Source organism: Aethina tumida, chromosome 5 (assembly GCF_024364675.1).
Source record: "Aethina tumida isolate Nest 87 chromosome 5, icAetTumi1.1, whole genome shotgun sequence".
Classification (NCBI taxonomy): domain Eukaryota; kingdom Metazoa; phylum Arthropoda; class Insecta; order Coleoptera; family Nitidulidae; genus Aethina; species Aethina tumida.
In genome coordinates, this window is record NC_065439.1 from 15,393,741 (window position 1) to 15,415,722 (window position 21,982).

At 31.7% G+C, this 21,982-nt stretch overlaps 1 protein-coding gene across 1 annotated transcript; it reads left to right on the forward strand.

Annotated features, from left to right (window-relative positions):
• Positions 1-3,415: 3,415 nt before the first annotated feature.
• On the forward strand, positions 3,416-21,950 carry LOC109597143 (protein expanded). The gene is made up of 6 exons (XM_020012774.2): positions 3,416-4,375; positions 11,766-12,105; positions 18,157-18,405; positions 18,732-18,945; positions 19,003-19,661; positions 19,721-21,950. The coding sequence occupies exons 2-6, from the start codon at positions 11,862-11,864 to the stop codon at positions 21,541-21,543; spliced, it is 3,189 nt and encodes a 1,062-aa protein (XP_019868333.2). The 5' UTR covers positions 3,416-4,375; positions 11,766-11,861; the 3' UTR covers positions 21,544-21,950.
• The last annotated feature ends 32 nt before the right edge of the window (positions 21,951-21,982 follow it).

The window sequence follows — 21,982 nt, forward strand, 5'->3', positions numbered from 1 at the left end:
GTTTTTAGATTTGGTTAATAAATAAATATTGAAGATTTTTTTAAATTAAGAAAAAAAGAATGACTTCAAAAATATGTTTAGTGTAAGGCTGAAGCAAGAAAAGAATATATTTACATATTTTAGTTTCAGTTAAAAAATATTGAAGAATTTTTGGAATTACTAAAGGACAGTATTTTAAAATTGTTTATTGGTCAAAAAATATAATATATTAACATATTTTAGTTTCTACTAATAAATATTGAATAATTTTTAAATTTACTAAAATACAATGATTTTAATAATATTTATTAGTCTATAGTTAGGACAAAACAAAAGTGTATTAACATATTTTAGTTTTAGTTAATAAATAGTAAAGAATTAAGAGACACTAAAAAGCTATGTTTTTAAAAATATTTATTTTTACAAGATATATTGACATATTTTTGTTTTAGTAGAAAATATTGAAGAATTTTTGGGATTACTAAATTAAAAATATTTATTGGTTCAAAAATTCTACATAGTTTCTATTAATAAATATTGAATATTTTTTAAATTTACTAAAAAATGATTTTAACAATATTTATTTGTCAAAGGCTAGGACAACATAAAAATAAATTAACATATTTTAGTTTTGGTTAATAAATAGTAAAGAATTTTAGGAAATATTAAAAAACGATGTTTTCAAAAATGTTTAAAACATACAACTATATCTTTATATATGTCAATATATCTTTATATATTGACATATTTTTGTTAGTTCGAAATATTGAAGAAATTTTGGAGTTATTAAAAGACCGTATTTTTAAAAATATTTATTGGTCAAAAAATATTACATATTCACATATTTTAATTTCTACTAATAAATAAATATTGAATATTTACATTTACTATATATAATATTATTAAAATCTAATTAAAGAATTTTAGGAGATACTAAAAACATATAAAATATGTTTTTAATAATATTAGTTTAAAGGGTACAACTATATAAAAATATATTGACATTTTTGTTTTAGTTAGAAAATATTTAAGAATTTTTGGAATTACTAAAGACAATATTTTTTAAAATGTTTATTGGTAAAAAATGAAACATATTCGCATATAAATATAATAAATGTTAAATATTTTTTTTAAATTACTAAGACTAAGATATGCTAATATATTTTTATCTTGTGTCAGCCTTAGACTAATAAATATTACTAAAATCTAATTAAAGAATTTTAGGAGATACTAAAAACATATAAAATATGTTTTTAATAATATTAGTTTAAAGGGTACAACTATATAAAAATATATTGACATTTTTGTTTTAGTTAGAAAATATTTAAGAATTTTTGGAGTTACTGTAATCTCTTACAGTAAATACTCTCGTATTTTTAAAAATTTTTAATTGTCAAAAAATATAATATATTCACATATTTTAGTTTCTATAAATAAATATTGAATATTTTTTAAATTTACTAAAATACAATGATTTTAAAAATATTTATTAGTCTAAAGCTGGGACAGGACAAAAATATATAAACATATTTTAGTTTTAGTTAATAAATGGTTAAGAATTTTAGTTTAAAGGAAACAATTATATAAAAATATATTAACATATTTTTGTTCTAGTTAGAAAATATTGAAGAATTTTTGGAGTTACTGTAAGAGAGTATTTTTAAAAATTTTTAATGGCCAAAAAATATAACATATTCACATATTTTAGTTTCTATAAATAAATATTGAATATTTTATAAATTTACTAAAATACAATGATTTTAAAAATATTTATTAGTCTAAGGCTAGGACAAGACAAAAATATATTAACATATTATAGTTTTAGTTAATAAATGGTTAAGAATTTTAGTTTAAAAGAAACAATTATATAAAAATATATTAACATATTTTTGTTCTAGTTAGAAAATATTGAAGAATTTTTGGAGTTACTGTAAGAGAGTATTTTTAAAAATTTTTAATGGCCAAAAAATATAACATATTCACATATTTTAGTCTCTATAAATAAATATTGAATATTTTTTAAATTTATTAAAATACAATGATTTTAAAAATATTTATTAGTCTAAGGCTGGGACAAGACAAAAATATATTAACATATTTTAGTTTTAGTTAATAAATAGTAAAGGATTTTAGGGTATGCTAAAAAAACCTATGTTTTTAAAAATATTTATTATTTTAAAGCATACATATTGACATATTTTTGTGTTAGAAAATATTGGAGAATTTTTAGAGTTAGTCAGTATTTTTAAAAATATTTATTCGTAAGGTAATTCAACATATTCACATATTTTAGTTTCTATAAATAAATGCTGAATATTTTTTAAATTTACTAAAATACAATGATTATTTATTAGTAAAAGATTGGGACAAGACATAATTTATTTACATATTTTAGTTTCAATTAATAAATTATAAAAAATTTTAGGTAATATTTAGGTAATACTAAAAGACTACATTTTTAAAAATATTTATAAGTTTAAAGGATACGACTATATAAAGACATATTTACATATATTTATTTTAGTTAAAAATTATTGAATTTTTTAAATTTTCTGAAATACAAAGATTATTAAAATATTTATTAGTCTAAGGCTTGGACAAAACAAAAATATATTAACATATTTTAGTTTTAGTTAAAAAATAGTAAAGAATTTTAGGAAATACTAAAAAACCTATGTTGTTAAAAATATTTATTATTTTAAAGCATACATATTGACATATTTTGGAGTTACTGAAAGACAGTATTTTTAAAAATATTTATTGGTAAAATAATACAACATATACACATACTTTAATTTCAACTAATAAATATTGAATATTTTTTAAATTTACTAAAATACAATGCTTTTTAAATTATTTATTAATCTAAGGTTGGGACAAAACAAAAATATGTAATAACATATTTCAGTTTTAGTTCATAAATAGTCATAAATAAACATAAAAATGTTTATTAATTTTGAAGAATACAAGATATACTGACATATTTTTGTTTTACTTAGAAAATGATGAAATTTTTTTGGAGTTTCTAAAAGACAGTATCTTTAAAAATATTTATTGGTAATAATAGTTTCTATAAACAAATATCGATAATTTTTTAAATTCACTAAAATGCAATGATATTAAAAATATTTATTAGTCCAAGACTGGGACAATACATAATTATTTTAACATATTTTAGTTTCAGTTAATAAATTGTAAAAAAATTTAGGGGATATTAAAAGACTATAAGTTTACAAATTTTTATTAGTTTGAAGGATACAACTACATTAAGACATATTGACATATATCTGTTTTAGTTAGTAAAATTATTATTTTTTGCTGTTACTAAAAGACAGTACTTTTAAAAATATTTTAGTTTCTACTAATAAATATTGAATATTGACTAACGAATCAACGTATTCTAAAGTATTTATTGGTCAAAGGTTAAAACATTATAAAACATATTAACATATTTTAGTTTCTGTTACAAAATATTGAAGAAATCAGTGTTTTCGTTCAACTCAAAATGGTTACAACAAATATAAAGACGCATCGACGACAACTCGTTAGACGTGACAATAAAGAAGAACAACACCAAAGAGGCGACGAAACGATCGAAACGATCGAAACGTACCGATTAGAAAAATTCGACGCGCGCCAAAAGAAAGTCACCAGCACCCGAAAAACCGATGTGGGTCAGGACCGATGGAAAACCGAGAGTTAGAAACGGACCGAAGTGCCAACACAGCCTCGCACCGATTTTTCCCCCCATTCGAAAAACCGAAACGGTGTGCCGCAGGGAGGCGGCTGCGGCGCACGCACCAGAGATGCCGATTGCCCCGGACCAGAGGCTACGGTAGAATTTCTCCCGATGGAATGCCGCATTACCGATGGAATTTAACCTCCAAACGGGTATTAAACACACCTGAGTTTCGTACAGTCAGCCTGGCAAACCGGCCGCGGTGGTACCGCTTCGACGGTACGGCGGCATCCACTAAACTGCCATCGCCGACTGTACCGGACCGTCGGCCAATCGAGTGGTGGACGTACGGTACGGTCGGACGGTCGTGCGGCGCCAGTACTCGTCTGGGCGGGCGCATTCCAGCGATATTTTGCCTCAGATTGTACCTGACCGCACCGAGTTAAAATAAGGGAATTTAGTCAAGTAACGTCGATGCCGGTACACACTGGAACTTTTCGGTCCCTTTGGTTTTGCGACGCGGCACGTGGATTTTATTGATTTTTTGTGAGGGTGCTGTGACCGTTCGGCTGTTATTTTTTTTTATTTATTTTGATTATTTATTTATTTATTTATTGTGCGACGGTACTGATTCGGTTTCTGTGCTTTCTATCTTGTGGATTTCGATGTTATGGAGACGCGCTCGGTTTATTTATTGGATACTTATTTGAACGCATGGTAAGAATTGTTAATAATCGTACTCACCTCACTTGGTACTAACGTCGAACGCATCGGGGAAACGTCCCAATGAAACTTTTAATAAAATTACAATTATGGCATTTAACGTGATTCATATAAGATATTGAAGTCAAAAGATGATAAGAAACTGCATCGTGTACCTTATTTATGGGTCCAGACAATTCTGGGAATATTATTAATATGTAATTATTTTAATTATTCCATTCGATTTAATTTAATTATTGAATAATGTATAAATGAGCTTGTTGAATGAAACAGTTTGATATTTTGCATATTAATTTGAATACAAATGTTTCCAAACAAGATTCTTAAAAAAGTTAAATCAATGAACTTTCATGTTTTTGTTTTGTTAGATTCATCTTGAATTTTGATGGTTTTCCAATATGTTCTTTACGATTTATCCTTCCAAAGATATTCAAGGTCAAACAACTAGAATTCAAAGATTAAATAGTTGTAAATTACATTATAATTTCTAAGAACTTTAATTGTAATAGTTTATATTACACATATATTTAATTATGAAATTCCTATATTCTTATATCATTAACTATGTGAAGCATATTTTTTATAGAATGTCAATAATAAAAAGCAAGATTAAAACATGAAAATATAATAAAATATTTTTAAAAAACTATTAAATAGTCTTTGGAATTGTTTTTTTTATGTTTAAACAAATCAAAAATATTTGATAATTTTCTAAAGGAGTAATTAAAAAACCTCTTTTAATTTTTTCGAAATGTTTAAGTGATTTAGTTTTATAAATTAAGTCGAAAATTTTTAAAATGAAGTTTTTCTTAAAATATATTAAGATAAACAACAAGATACTAAATTGGAAAAGAAAATGTGGTGAAAATATTTTAATAACTATTCAAAAAATTAAATAAAATGGTTAATAGAATTTTTGAAATTCTAATAAAATTAATAGTATTTTTTATAATTAAATATTTTCTTCTTTTACAAAATATTAAAAAGTTAATAATAAAAGAAAATGTGGTTAAGATATTTTAATAACTATTCAAAAAATTAAATAAAATTGTTAATTAATACTATTCGTTATAATAAAATATTTTCTTCTTTTACAAAATATTAAAAAGTTATTAATAAAATTAATATTACTTTCTATAATTAAATATTTTTTAATTCAATATTGTTAAGTGACCTTAGTCAGGCCTTCTTGCTAATAAAATTAATATTCATAAAGATATTAAATTATTATATGTTTTTGTTTTAGAAAATGGTAAATAAATCGTTTGTTTGGAAGATAAATAAATTGGCTAAAATTTTATTAAAATAAAAAAGTTAAAATCCACACAAAAATATATAAAAAATTTAAATATAAAACATTTTTGAATTTTAATATTTAAAAAGATTGTTTAATTTTGTTCCAAGTCAGGAAATTTTAAATAAATCTTATTTTAAACCATTTTCTAAAAAAATACAAGTTGAAAAATATAAATTTAATATTTAATTATTTTTACATATTATTTTAATTTCAATATTTCAAATATAATAATTAATATCATTTTCCGTAATTAAATATTATTAATTGTCATATTGTTAAGTAACATTTTTGTTTTACAAAATATTAAATAAATTTAAATCAAATTTAAAAAAAAAAAATAACAAAAACATTATTAAAATTAATTTTAATATAAAAATTAAATAAAAAATAAAAAAAAAGAAAAAAAAAATGTCAAAAATTCATTTAAAATTATTAATTTTTAAAAAGTTTATTTTCGTTTGGTCAAAGAGGAAAAATAATAAAAACTATTGAAAATTTTTTGTAAAAATTATATTATTATAATAATATCTTATTAATTTGACTTATTTTCATCTTAATAACATTTTAGTAATAATTTTCTGAAACCTCGTAAAATGTTATGTTATATAACAATAAAAAATATTTAATTAATATTTAATTACAATTATATTAATTTTATTAGCAATTTTCATAATATTTAATACAAAATTTATTACCGTAAAAAATGTTAATAATCAAATATGTAATTTTTATTTTTAGGAAATATCCTTTTTCCAACTTATATTATATATTTACAATATTTTTTTAGTTCAAGAAGGAATGTCCTCATATTGAACATTTACAACATTTCTTAATTAATTTTTTAGACAAAATTTTAAAACTAAATTTATTTAATAAATTCAGTACATGTTGAAAAAAAGAGAGTTCCTATAAATATAAATTAAATATTTGATTATTAACTCCTTTTAGTGTATTAATTTTTACCTAAATATTTTGACACAATTTAAAATTGAGAAAATTTGTAATAACTTAAAAATATAAGCAAATATTTCAGAATAATTGTAAAACTAAGTTGTTTAAAGAGAAAATGAATAAATGAAGCTTGTCAATGTAATGTTGAAACATTTGTGTAGAACATTATTCTTATTAGAAACAGTTGTATTTTGCTAATAATTTTTAAAATCCTTTTAAATATTTTTACACATTAGTAATGAGTTGTAAAACTATTTTATTTACCAATCAATGAAAAGATAATTTCTCTTTGACATTTATACTAAATGAAAAGTTTAATTAAAGTGAAAGAAACGTTCATTAAAAATGAAAGAATAAATACTTTAATTTTCCTTTTAATCTTTATTACAATTATTAATTGAAGAAATATTAAAAAAAACCCACAATTAAAACAAAAATGGAGAAATACTTTTTCCATATTCTTATTTTTTTGCGTGAAACCGTGGGCAAAAAGCTATTTAACGACTCAAACAAAAAACTCGTCACCACCGATAAGAAACACCCATCATTATTATTATTATTTAAAAGCCGGCAGTGTGTAATGAAATAATAAACCATGATGAGTTTATACTTTGTCTGACCATGAAACTGGCAATTAACGCGGAATGCTATTCTAAATTAAATTGTTTTTGTGGCGTTTTAATTGCGAAACGAACGAAGTGACTTAAAACACCGACGTCGACGGCGAATCGATACAATTTTTCGGCCCTAAGCGACCCCATCGATAAAGCAAACAATGTCCACATTCGACAAATTGTTTTCGGACCTTGGCGTCGTCGTGCGTGAAAACGCCGCTTGGCCCTCGTACGCGCCCGACCCGAATCCAATCGTCCATCAATCAAGGTACTGTTCGTGTCGCCGCGGATTGTTGGAGATGCATACATTGTTGTTGCGGCGCAATTTGTCCGCAAGAGAAAGTTGCGCCGGCTGTTATTCGCCACGAATGAACGTAATTAAGAGCCGTTGGAAAAAAACACGTACGGCTCTGGAACTAGACCAGCTCGTTATAAATTACGGATTCCGAAACGATAAATATTAATCCAGCAGGAAACGGACGGTGGCATCGTTCATGCGCGCCGCACAGCGAAATAATCGCGTGGTATTGAAATATTTCATTAATGAGTGGGACCCCGGTTTTCTTGGAAACGAATCCGCGGCGGAACGGTGATTAGACAGACGAGTTTCGTATGATAAGTCGGTTATCTGGTGAATTTCCGTTTCTAATTCGCGACCAGGATCGTTTCTGGATAAGAAACGATCAGTTTATGATGTCACGTCTTTTTTGCAACGACGAAACGTTTTTTCGTGATGCTAATTAGTGATGGTGTCTAAGAAATCGACGGCAAAAAGTATCAATATCATTTCCTAGAGGTACATTAAACGTTCTTGAAGATAAAACGTCTCTACTTGATGTCGAAATTGTCTGGGAAGGATTTTAAAGAGCCGAGATGGAGACCTTCTGATGTCTTCCTCTTTTTTTTCTACAAATTATGGTGTCAAAAAATGACAATTCAATTTATCAATTTACAAATTAAATATTAATTCTTATAGAAATGAATGGTACATCAAATTAAAATAACTTTAAAGTGGTAGAACTTATGAGATGAAGAAGGGACTTCTGCACATGGAAGTTAAATGATCAAAGACTAATTATGAATAATTATATGATTGGTACTTTATACTTTATACTTTTTTTAGATTCCTCCTTTCTTCTGCAAAATTATATATAAATGATAAATTTTAGAAACCTTCTAAATTACCAATCTAGAACATACAATATCCCACTCTTAATGGTCTATAAGAATCTAATAACTAGGGATGAATGGTAAAACTAGAAAAATATTTTATACTCGATCATTCCTTTCCTTTAACCTTTATTAAACATTTGAAAAGTTTAAATAAATATACCTAATATTTAAATCATTGTTGAAAAGTTTTATTCTGAAATTTAATAACCAAAATGATGGATCTTGAACAGATTTCACATTAAAATTCTTTACTGCAGTTTCTGTATCATCAAAAATGATACAGAAACAAGAGTAACATTAGAAAAATTTATGATATGTAAAAGGAAGATGTGAAGATTATGGTCAATCAACTAATTATAAAGAATAATTTAATACTTTTATTTGTAACTTTGCAGTTTCTAACTCTCTTCTGTAAAATAAATGTAAAAAATAAGACAAAACTAGAAAGTATCTTCAATATTGTAGCTTCCTGATGTAAAATAATTGACAAAAATCTAAGAAGAGACAATTTTAAAACGTTTATTGAACATTTGACAAATTGAAATAAATAATCCTAATGTCTAAATCACTTTGGAAGAGATGCAACTTTCATTATGAAAGTTAATAACCAAAATGATGGGTATTGAGATTTCACATTAAAATTCTTTACTGTTGCTCCCGTACCATCAAAAATTAGTTTCATTTAAATCACTAAAGTATTAATATTCCTAATATTTAAATCATTTTTGAAAATATGGTAGTTTTATTCTGAAAGTTAATAATCAAAATGATAGATATTGAACAGATTTCACACTAAAAGTTTTTACTCTGGTTTCTGTGTCATCAAAAATTAATTTCCTTTAAACGACCATATTAGAAAAAATGATGACATGCAGAAAGAAGATGTGAAGATCCTATGATGAGTCAGCTAATTATAAAGAATAATTTAATACTTTTATATGTAACTTTGTAGTTTCCACCTCTCTCCTGTAAATTGAAAATAAAAAAATAAGATAAAAGTAGAAGAGTATCTAAATTCAATGAATGTAGCTTCCTTTTGTAAAAATATTTGACAAACATCTAAGACAATTTTAAAACCTTTATTGAACATTTGACAAGTTGAAATAACTAATCCTAATATCTAAATCACATTAGAAGGGGTGCAACTTTTATTTTGAATGTTAACCAAAATGAGGTTTTACATTCTTTACTGTTGCTTCTGTATCATCAAAAGTTAGTTTCATTTAAATCACTAAAGTACTATCATTATGAGGAATAATTTGAAACTTTTATACACAACTTTATAGTTTCCACTTGTTTTCTAAAAAATTACATGTAAAAATAAGATAACTTTAAGATGTATTTTTCAATCTAGAACTTAAAATGTCGATTCTTAATGGTTTATAAACCTCTAATAACTAGATATAAATGATAAAACTAAAAAAATATCTTATATTCCATCATTGTAGCTTCCTTGTATAAGACCATATGTCAAAAAAGTAAGAAAAGACAGTTCTAAGACCTTTATTGAAGATTTGAAAAGTTGAAATAAATATTCCTAATATCTAAATCATTTTTGAAGAAGTAAAACTTTCATTCTAAAATTAGTAACCAAAATTACGGGTCTTGAGAAGATTCCACATCAAAATTGTTTACAGTTTCTGTATCATCAAAAATTAGTTCCCTTTAAGTGATCACAGTACCAAAATTGGTGGTATGAAGAAGGAATACTTCATTTGAAGGTCATTGATCAGTTATTATTAAGAATCATTTGATACTTCTATGTGTAACTTTGTAGCTTTCACCTTTTTTCTTCAATATTACATGTAAGAATTATAGCTTTGAGATATGTTATGTCTATCAATCTAGAACATAACGCATTCTTAATGAGTTATTAAATAAGGATGAATGGTAAAATTAGAAAAATATCTTACATTCAATCACTGTAGTTTCATCAATTATATAAGATTATACGACAAAAATGTAAAAATTGACAGTTTTATAATCTTTATTGAACATTTAAAAAATTGAAATAAATAATCCTAATATCTAAATTATTTTTGAAGAAGTTTGAACTGTCAAGCTGAAAGCTAATGACCAAAGTTATGGGTATTAAGAAGATTTCACATCAAAATTCTTTACAATTACTCCTGTTTCATCAAGAATTGGTTCTAAACTACTACAGTACTAAAATTGAAGACCTAAAGAAGCAACACTTCATATGGTCTGTGGCAAATTGTTAGGAGTAACATAGTTCTTCTATTTGTAACTTTGTAGTTTCCATCTTTATTCTGAAAAAAAATTATGAAAAATCCTTAATAACTAAGGAAGATCTTTGTAACTGTCAAATCAAGAATGAAAAAGTAGTCAGTTTCAAAGCCATTATTTAATTAATTGAAACAATTATTCCTAAGATCTAGATTACTTTTGAAGAGGTGGAACTTTCATAAAGTTAATAATCAAAGTGATTGATCACAAGAAGATTTCACATTAAAACTATTTACTGCTGCTCCTGTATCATCAAAAATTAATTCCCTTTAAATGACCGCAGTACCAAAATTGATGATATGAAGAAGGAATGCTTGATGTGGTGGTCGGAGATGGTCAGTGGCTAATTATGAGGAGTAATTTGATATGTTTATTTGTAATGGGCGCCGAGCTACAATATGCTGGAATGTAGATGACCTTCAATGGTCAATATGGGCGTGTTTTGTTTGTATGTGTGTACACTACACACACACACACACACTCACACGTCGTGTAAATAAAATAAAAGTTGGCACATAGCGAAGAATTTCGCTATCAGATAACATGCACACAGGCCCGCCTCGTCGCCTTATATAATTAGTCGGGCATGCGTGCGCCGACCAATTGCTCAATGGGTGATGTATCAGGTGTGGATGGTGAAATCATTCGTGGAAAACTCCGCACGTCGATAACCTTTCGGCATTTGAGCAATCCGAACGTGAATAATGGACTAATCGAAGAACTAGATCACACATTTGATGCGCACCGCGACCAAATAACATCCGTTCGTGCACACGATTTTTTGATTTGTCCGGTCGGCGGGTAAAACTGGTGTCTGTAAAAGGAAAACCGGCCACTTGTGGGATGCTGTACCGGTCGGGCTCGCTTTTATTTCAGATGAATGCCTTTACCCATATACGTTTCGCCGATTGTGATCGCGAAACTGATCAATGAAAACGTTTTTCGCAATGGGACCCCTTTGTGCGGTTCATGAATTAAATTGCTTCAATTAAACGCGACGCACCAATGTCGCAAAACCCGAAACGGACCATTCATCAACATTCCCATCGGTCGACCGTCGCCGACAGTTCATAATTTTTTTTTTTTTCCCGTTGTGTTTCAGGTGAGAGTGGAACGGGCAGAGGACAGCGTCGCGTCGCATCGAGGGGGCGGCGGTGGTCGGCGTCGCCTTCGTCCGTGTCGTTAGGATGGTGGGGCGATGCGGGGCGCGGTGGGCGGCCTGTGCACGGTGAGCGCCCCGCTGGCCGCGTGCAGCCCGGTAGCCGCGCTGCCGCCCGCCGCCCGTCTGCTGGCGCTCCACGTGCCGCTGCCGCACCACCACACACTCTACTTCGTCGTCCAGGCCAAGTCCCGGGTGCGGGAGCTCTACCGCCAGACATGCCGTCACTTCCAGCAGCAGGGCATGCTCGACACCGACCTCTTCGGCCTTGCCATCATCTGCGGTAAGTTACGGCTACCAGCCACCCCATCTACGTGTTTTGACGTCGGGGAACGGATCGACAAATTGGACGGTCGAACGCGGCGGATCGGTACGGTCGGCGGCCGAGGCCGGATTCCTAGATGGCGAGATTTAAGACGTCCGGTAGTACCATTGAGTGGTGTACCTTTGAGCGTGGATGGAAGGCATTTGGTAGCATCACACACACACACACACTCACACATACGTATCTCGGGCCAGGTCAATAAAAAATTACGATGGCCTGCGGCAAAAAAACGCGATCGAAACGACGAACAAAAAAAAAATGAGAAGCGAGGAGGAACGCGAGACGCACCGTACACCAAATATTTCAACTGGATGGATATACATTCGCTCTTTAATTTTAATTTACTGTTAGATTTTTTTGTTTTTTTTTTAATGAAAAAGCCTGTTACTTCATCCAAAGTCTTTTAATACTTGGTCTTCCTCCTTTCGTTTGGTATTCGTTTAATATTTTCTTTTGGTTATTATATTTATCTAGTTATTTAACTGTTAAATATTCTTTGTCTCGTCAACCTAATTTAACAATTATATTTGACAATTTTAAAAGAATGTCCAAAAATTTTACGATTTTAAAACAACATTGTCAAAAAACTACAAAAAATTGAAATTAAAAATTGGTGAATTTTACATCAAATTCTTAAATAGTGACGAATTTTAAGGCAAAAAGTGGTAAACAACAAGAAAAAATCATATTTTCATAAAATTATGACTGAATTTTCTAAAATTTTACAACTTTGTGAGAGATTTTATGTAATAACCAACGAAAATCTGAATTTTTTTGTGGAAAAAATTTCCAAAAATATTATAATTATAAAACAAAAATGGTCAAAATTTGAAAACTTTTGGGGAAAACAATAAAATTTTAAAATTTCCAAAAATATTATACAACGAGGCAAAATCAATTCATGTTTATACAATTTTAGATAAAAATCCAAAATATAATAAAATTTTTAAATATTTCGAATATTTTCATAAAATTGTGACTAAATTTTCCAAAATTTTACAATTTTGTGACAGATTTTACGTAATAATCTGTGAAATTTCAGGAGGAAAATAATGAAATTTTAAAATTTTCAAAAATTTTACAATTTTAAACAAAAATTGCCATGAAAATAGGTCATATATGTGGATTTTTCGTCTTAAATTCTTAAATAGTGACAAATTGAAAGTGGTAATTGTTTTAAAAATTACAAATTTTAGGAGAAAAAATGAAAGATTTTACTTAATAATCAAGGAAAATCTGAATTTGTTTGGGGAAAAACAATAAAATTTTAAAATTTCCAAAAATATAATTATAAAACAAAAATGGTCAAAATTGCCAAAAAATTAGTCCATATTTGTGTATTTTAAAAATTCTTAAATAGTGACAAATTTAAAATAAATATTTGTAAATTTTGAGACAAAGAACATGAATAATTATTACGAAGTGGTATTTTTTTTTAATTATTACGAATTTTATTACATAAAGTAGTAAACAACAAGACAAAATCAGTTGATGTTTATCCACTTTTAGATAAAAATTCAAAATATAATAAAATGTTTAAATATTTCGAATATTTTCATAAAATTGACACTGAGTTTTCCAAAATTTTACGATTTTGTGACCGATTTTATATAATAATCTGTAAAATTTCAGAGGGAAGATGAAATTTTAAAATTTTCAAAAATTTTACAATTAAAAACAAAAATTACCAAAAATTTAGGTCATATTTGTGGATTTTACGTCTTAAATTCTTAAATAGTGACAAATTTGAAATTAAATATTTGTAAATTTTGAAGCAAAAAACAAGAATAATTGATAATTGTTTTAAAAATTACGAATTTTAGGACAAAAAGTGGTATCAAAACATAAAAAATAGTAAAATTTTTCTAAGATTTCGAATTTTTTCATGCATTTTTTTTTAAAGATTTCGAATTTTAAGTTAAAAATGGACAAATATAATATAACTAAAAAACAAAATGAATGTTTGAAGATTTTATGTCGGAAATTCTTAAAAAGTAACAAATTTTAAGAAAAATCAATTGATATTTCTAAATTTTTGGTTAATTTGTTCGATTATATATAAAAATCTAAAACAATCGAATATTTATTATTTTTACATAAAATTATTATTAAATTATAGAATAAAATGTTCAAAATTTCCAAAATTTAACAAAAAATCATAACTAAGGTAACAAATTTTAAGAAAAATCCACTAATATTTGATATAAATGTTAAGAAAATAATAAAATTTATCGATTTTATCTGAAAATTAAAAAAATATATACCAATTTTTGCTAAAATCCCTCTAATTTTTATAAATTTCTACGAAGAATATCGAGATAAATAGTTTAAAAAATTATGAAGCTTAAGACAAAAATGATAAGGAATCCAACATTACATTACATTTTATATATTAAATTTCAATTTACTATTTGATTAAAAAAAAATCAAATATTTATTATTTATTACATAAAAAAATGTTCAAAATTTAACAAAAAAACAACAAATTTAAAGAAATTACATCAGAAATACTTAAAAGGAAACAAATTTTAAGAAAAATCCATAATATTTGAGAAAAATGTTAAGAAAATAATAAAATTTATCAATTTTAGCAGAAAATTTAAAAAATATATATCAATTTTTTAGAAAATCCTTCTAATTTTTATAAATCTCTATGAAGAATATGAAGATAAATAGTTTTAAAAATTATGAAGCTTAAGACAAAAATGATAAGGAATCCAACATCACATTACATTTTATATATTAAATTTCAATTTACTATTTGATTTTAAAAGATTAAAAACTGTCAAATATAAGTACAAATTCCAATTGGATATCTCAAATTGGTTGTATCTCAAAAAAAATTTTGAAATTAGTTTTAAGAAAGCAAGCAAAAGTTTGGGTACTACAACAATAACAAAAATAAGAAAACCACAACAACGAACTATTTCTCCACAAGCCCAAAAAATGCTGAAGAGACAGAGATTGAGACAACGGTGCGCGTCGGATGGAGTGGCGGGGCGGGAGCGTGTGTGTGTGCGAGAGGCTAAAGACAGGTAGCAGCGGTCTGGAGGCGCGACGGGGTCCGCGGGGCCGAGCCGAGGGGCGACCGGGGCGTATATAAGGATCATTTGTATAGTTGGGGAATGTGCCCGGGCCGGTACAATCCGCGGCGGGGCTCCGGAGAGACACACACACACACTCACGATCGAGTCGCGCTTACGCGCCGGATCTCCTCTCCTCACGAAACCGTTCCAGCCAGGCCGTCCGATGGTTTCGAGAAACCGACCACTTTTTCTAATAAAGTTCCTACTGTTCTAAAACGTACTTTTGTGTTTAATAATAACGACGGTAAAAAACAACCGTTCTCCGTTCGTCTTTGGTTATCCACTTATGCTTGTGCCTGTCGAGAGCGTCTTGTTAAAATAAACGAGTGATTCTGCACTTGTTCGGATCTTTTTCTTTCGTACGGTACTACAAATTAGCTACACACAAGTTTTGAACAAAAAACAACGAACGGCTAGGAAAGAGGAATCGTACAATTGAATCAGTTCGTGAAAATCTTAAACATTTACTAAAACTACCTACTGCTCATTATAAAAACAGGTACCAATTAAAATACATCCTGTATGACTCACAATTATTATTCCGTCTATATTAATTTGAATTTTCTATTATTATAGCTTTCCCATAATTTCAGCTACCGAGCCAAAATGCAACAGTTTGTTATTTTTGTTCTACCTGTTGATTTATTACCTGTCCATAAAAGAACAGTACCCAAAATTATTTACAAATTGATTCTCGTAACATGTGTGGCATGTTCAGAAATTAAATATGTTTCACTTAAATGAAAAAATTACGGTTTCAGTTATTTGTGGGTCCGTTATTGAAATTTTTGAGGCATTCGTTCTGTAATTTGGATTTGCTATATTCAATAATGTGTAATAATGAACACTAACTGGTAAAGTAACAACAGTACAAATAATGTGTTTGGTTAAAGCATTTCTAAATTTGTAGGAGTGAATTGGTTCTCACGACACTTAATGTTTCTGCAAGAGGTTCTTTGGTACTTATAATTTTAATAATAAAATAAATAATATAGGAATTCATTTAAATAACTCTGGTTTTTAATGTATATAAGTATATTTTAGAAGGAAGTATAAGTCATTTAAACATCCAAAGGATGCATACTAATGAAATCAAACAATTTGTGATGTAAGGAAAGTAATCAATTACCAAACTAAAAGAGGTTCTTACGTCAGTACTAAGTTAAGAAAAATAGCAGAACATCCAAAATAATAATAATAGATGATTCCTTTTAAAATACTTCGTTTTATCTTTGGTACATAGAAGAATATTTTGAGTTAATACTTTATAAGTCAGTACTAGTCAAATCAAACAATTTGTGGTAAAGTAATGGAAATAATCATTAGAAAAAGTTTTTCCGTCAGTACTAACATTCTCAAGTTAAAATTCAAATAAAAAATAGCACAGCATGCAAAATGATAATAATTATGGAGGATTCTTTTTAAATTACTTTGTTTTATCCTTAGTATATAGAAGAATATTTTCACTTAATACTTTAAAAGTCAGTACCAGACATGTAAATATCCAAAAGCAGCTGCAAACTAATGAAATTAAACAATTTGTAGTAGTATAGTGGAAGAAATCAATTACAAAAAGAGGTTATTACATCAATACTAATATTCTCAAGTTAAAAATCGGAGAAAAAGCAACAGAGCATCCAAAATGATAATAATTATGGAGGATTCTTTTTAAATTACCTTATTTTATCTTTGGTATATTGAAATATATTTTCACTTAATACTATAAAAGTCAGTACGAGACATTTAAATATCCAAAGCCAGCTGCAAATTAATGAAATCAAACGATTTGTGATTGTGTAATGAAAATAATCATTACAAAAAGAGGTTTTTATGTCAGTACTAACATTCTCAAGTTAAAAATCGAAGACAAATTAGCTCAACATCCAAATTGAAAATAATAAAGGATGCTTTTTAAATTACTTTGTTTTATCTTTGGTATATAGAAGAACATTTTGACTGAATATTCTAAAAGTCAGTATCAGACATTTAAATATTCAAAAGTAACTACAAACTAATGAAATTAAACAATTTATGATGGTGTAATGGAAGTAATCATTACAGAAAGAGGTTCCTACGTCAGTACTAACATTCTCAAGTTAAAAATCGAAGAATAAATAGTACAGCATCAAATTATTGCAAATACTTGGTTTTCTTTTTGGTAAATAGAAGTACACTTAATACTTTAGAAGTTAGTACCAGACTTTTAAATATCTAAAGCCAGTTACAAATTAATGAAGTCAAACAATTAGAGGTGACGTAATCAACTAGTTATCAATTATAAAAAGGAGTACTTACGTTAGTACTAATATTATTAAGATAGAATTCAAAGCGAAAATCAGCAGAGCTACCGACATTAATAAAAAACAAAGGATTTAATAGAGGTTTGATTTATTTTTGGTAAAACGAAATAGATTTTAGATTAATATTTTAGAAATGAGTACGAGTCTTTTACATACCCAAAAAAAGCACGAAACCACACTATTGTATTTATAGTGGTATAATAAAAGTTATCAATTTCGAAAAAGGGGGTTCTTGCCTAAGAGTCGACATTTCAAGTAGAAAATTAATGAAAAAAAAAACGGACCAGCATCCATCGAAATCTGGAGTAGCGTCTGACGGACGAGGGGGGGCGAGCGCGCGATCGGCGCGGAAGAGGAGAGTGGCAATGGTGTGCCGGGTGTAGCTGGTGCCCGGGGCGTGCACTGACGTGACGGCCCGGCGGAATGCGGTCCGGCGCTGCTGCATTCCACACCGACCAACATCCGAACCCGCCCGGCACTGGACCAGTGACGGCGCGCACGAAATCCATTCCATTTTTCCTCTTCTTTTTTTATTCTTTATTGGCTGCGCATTTTATTTTATTTTTTTTTCTTTTCGTTTTGTTGGACGACTCACCGTAACTGTCATGTTTCGGTTGTTGTAGATGGGGAGTATTTGTTTGCTGATCCGGAGAGCAAGCTATCGAAATATGCACCGAAAAGTTGGCGTTCGTCGCACAGTCACGGGCTGGACGCGAACGGACGTCCGGCCTTGGCGTTCTACTTCCGGGTGCAGTTCTACGTGGACAGTCCGCTGCTGTTGCGCGACGACACCACCCGCCACCACTACTACCTCCAGCTGCGCCTCAACGTCGCATCGGGGGCGGCTGCCGAACATGCCACCCATCTTGCAGGTAATATACTCTTATTTTAATATAATTGACTAGCTACAACAATAATTAGTGGAAGAATACACATTGAGTCACAGATAAATGACTTACATTATATTGCACCTCACAATTATTTATTTTATTCAACTGTCGCCACCACACTTGTGCAATACATTGTTAGATATGGAGATGGTTCCTCAGATAAAATGCTATAACGTCACACCGCATATATTAGCACAATACATTTAATTAAATTAGTATATAAGTAATAAATTCCACATCTCTGATGTAAGATCTAGCCCAATAAAGTCATACGACCATCTGAATACAATTGCCAATTTTTCCGTCAGGTCTGGCGCTTCAAGCGGACCTGGGCGACCAGAAGGAGCCGGTGGCGTACAGACCGGAGGACTACGTGCCTCCGGCCATGCGAGGACCAGCCGCCCTCAAACTCATCGAGACCGCCCACAGGACGCATCGCGGCCTTACCAAGCTCGAGGCCCGTTCCCGTTTCATAGCGGAGGCCTGCCAGCTCCAGGAACCGGTCAACGCACACGTTTTCAGGTAAACATCACACTTTATTTAAATATAAGAACGAGTTACAATTAATTGTCCACGCAGATTGAGGGCATCGAAGGCGGAACAGCCTCCAGGTTCACTGCTACTGGCAGTTTGCCCGCGAGGTTTGAGAGTCTGCCCGGACAACAATCCGCCGTCCACGTTCCTTTGGAGCAGTATTGGCAAGCTGAGCTTCGAGAGAAAGAAATTCGAAATTCGGACTGGTCACGAAAAAATCACCTTGTACACGAGCAGCGACGAGAAAAGTCGTCTGCTGCTTTCGCTGTGCAAAGCCGCCCACCAGTTCAGCATGGCGGTGGCGCCTAGACTCAACGAAGTCAAACGCGAGGAGGAGGAGAAACAGCGATGGGACTGCAACCAGAGGGTGTCAGTTATCAGTTCCACCTCCTCCAACACCACCTCGGGAATTGTCAGTGATAGGGTTCACTCGGAGGACGAGCTGGAGATAATGATTACGAGTCCTCCGGCACCTTCGACTGAGAGTTTGGCATTGGCGCATCTGTTGGACAGCGCACCAGCTAGTAGCAGGACTTCGGCGGCGTCAGCCACGGCGGCTTTGGCTACTTTGAGTTTGCAAGAGGAGGAAGATGAGGTGCCGAAGCCACCATGCAGTGAGAGCTCCGGCAAAACTGCCAGTAAATGCGCTGGATCGCAGTGCAGTTCGTCGTGCAGTACAGTCGTTGTTACACCTATACAATCCAGTAAGTTTCTTAATGTTATTCATACGAGGACTTTATTAAATCGTGCCATTTTGTTTTAGAAACCAAGGGTCGAAGACCGTCGACTAGCAGCAGCTTAGAACTGGGTTACTCACACACCGCTCAGAACTCAGCAGTGAGCGACGCCACCTGCATAGAACTGGAGACAACAGATGCCGTTTACACCTCTGGACCAGCTCCTAGCAGTCACACAAGCGGCGTCTACACCCTCACCTCCAGCGATCAATACACCTCCAGCCTAAGCGACCAATATGCCGCCCCAAGTGAACAATACAGTTTGCCCAGTGATCAAATCGACGGTCACTTTAGAGACAGGACCAACTCAACATTAAGCAACTCCGGGTCGTTTCACGGTGACGGTAGTGATCCTACCGACAATAAACAGGCGTTATTGTCGGCTGAGGAGCTGTCGGATTTGATAGTGGGACGGTATCCGTCCTGCAAAAGTGTCAGCAACACTCTAGACTCGGACTCGGATTACGTTACGTTGCCGTCAACGTACGAAAGTTATGTGCCGGTACCACCGAAACGAATAGACAGTGTGGACCACCGGTTCAGGCCACCGCCGCCTCCTTACGGCGCCCAATTGACTAAAATCAGTGCGGACAGTTCGGTGGACTACGATGACGCCAGCTTGTCCGAGGACTCGATGCGTCATCCGCCGCCATATCCCGAGAACCAGACGCCCGTTCCTCCTCCCGGTTACCCGTACGAGGAGGCGGGCGCCCGTTTCATTACCACGCGCTCGCCCAGTGTTCTGACGGCGCACGCGAGTGCGGTCAGTATTAGCAGTTCGCCGAGTTATTCGACGCCCAGTTCATCGGTGCCTCCGATTCCGCCCAAAGTTCCGAGGCATGCGCATCAGCAGGTCAGTTCGGTGATTTCCCAGGCTAATTACCTGGACGTGGCGGCCAGTAAGGCCAGTGTTTTGATGCCGTGCTCGTTTTTACCTCCACCACCACCTGCGCCGAGGCAACCTCCACCACCTCCGCCTCCAGCTTTAGCCACGGTCTACACCAGTCAGTTGTCCAGGTCACAGATCGAACAGTACCAACAGCAGATGTATAGCGACGTGGACTTCGTAGTGTTTCCACTGAAGGAGCCAGCAATCAGCAAACAGGAATACTTGGAGGCGAAACAGGGTTCACTGCTGGCAGCTCTCGCCCACAGTCAACCAGTGTTCTACAGAAGTACGCCCTTCCTACACCGCTATGCGTCAAGCCAGAACTTGTCCGACACTTACGTGCAACTACCTGTCTACGGTGCTCCAAGCATATCCTCAACAGGCAGTTTGGACCCGGCGCCTCCACCATTGCCTCCAAACAGACCGGGCAAGTTTATGCGTACCAGATCGGACGACAACATCTTGAACTCGTTCGAGGCGCCTCAGCCGCCTAAATTCAGGAGACTGCCTCCTCCGCCTCCACCTCCGATTCCGGAAAAGCCCACAGCTCTCCGAAACGATCCGAAGGTGAAGACTGAGGAGAAGGGTGAGACTAGAGATGAACGGGGTTCCGCACTGGATATTCGCACCCTGAGAGAGAAGAGCAAGAAGATGGACCTGCCCCTGATATCGGCCCTGTGCAACGATCGTTCGCTTATAAAGCAAACGAAGGCCTTCGTGATGCCCAAACATCCGGGAGCGAAGGTGGTGGGTCAGAGGCACTCTCTGAGCAGCTCTAGGACTAAGTACCCCGTTTCGGGGCTGAGCAGCATGCAGATCAACAAGCCGACAAGGAAAACCGTGTCGGTCAGTCATAGACATCCCGGTGATAAACTGCCAGAGATCCCCAGAGCCACGCCGAACAATTACGTAATGACGGACGCCAGGATACAGCACAAAGTCATGCAGTCACACTCGTAGATTTTTTTGTTTAGATTTTTTTAATTGTTTTGTTCAAGTAATCATAGTACGGTGCTACCGGGGACATTCCAGTGCTAGCTAGTTACAAATTGATTTTAACTCAGGGTGCCATCACTGCAATATGTTTAAATTAAGGGGAGCGATCCATGTTTTGGTCGTTTGAATGTATACGACTGAAATGTCGGTCGCTCGACGAACGTTCTATGTACATAAAGGTTTTATATTTTTTCTGGCACGTAAGATTGAAGTACGTTTTTATTAGCATTAATGTATACACTTGCTCAACTTTTATTATAATTAAATACCTAATATTTTTATGTTTTTATTTATTTCCAAATTATAAAAAAGCTTCATTCAAGTGTATGGTGCTGCCATCATTTTTTTAAATAAAAAAAATATAGAATATATTTTATTATTTTAATCCCTATCCAGTTAAAAT

Coding starts and splice junctions, on each gene's coding strand:
- LOC109597143 (XM_020012774.2), top strand. CDS start 11,862: ATGCGGGGCGCGGTGGGCGGCCTGTGCACGGTGAGCGCCCCGCTGGCC. Junction 12,106..18,156: donor CGGCCTTGCCATCATCTGCG/GTAAGTTACGGC, acceptor CGGTTGTTGTAG/ATGGGGAGTATTTGTTTGCT. Junction 19,662..19,720: donor TGTTACACCTATACAATCCA/GTAAGTTTCTTA, acceptor ATTTTGTTTTAG/AAACCAAGGGTCGAAGACCG.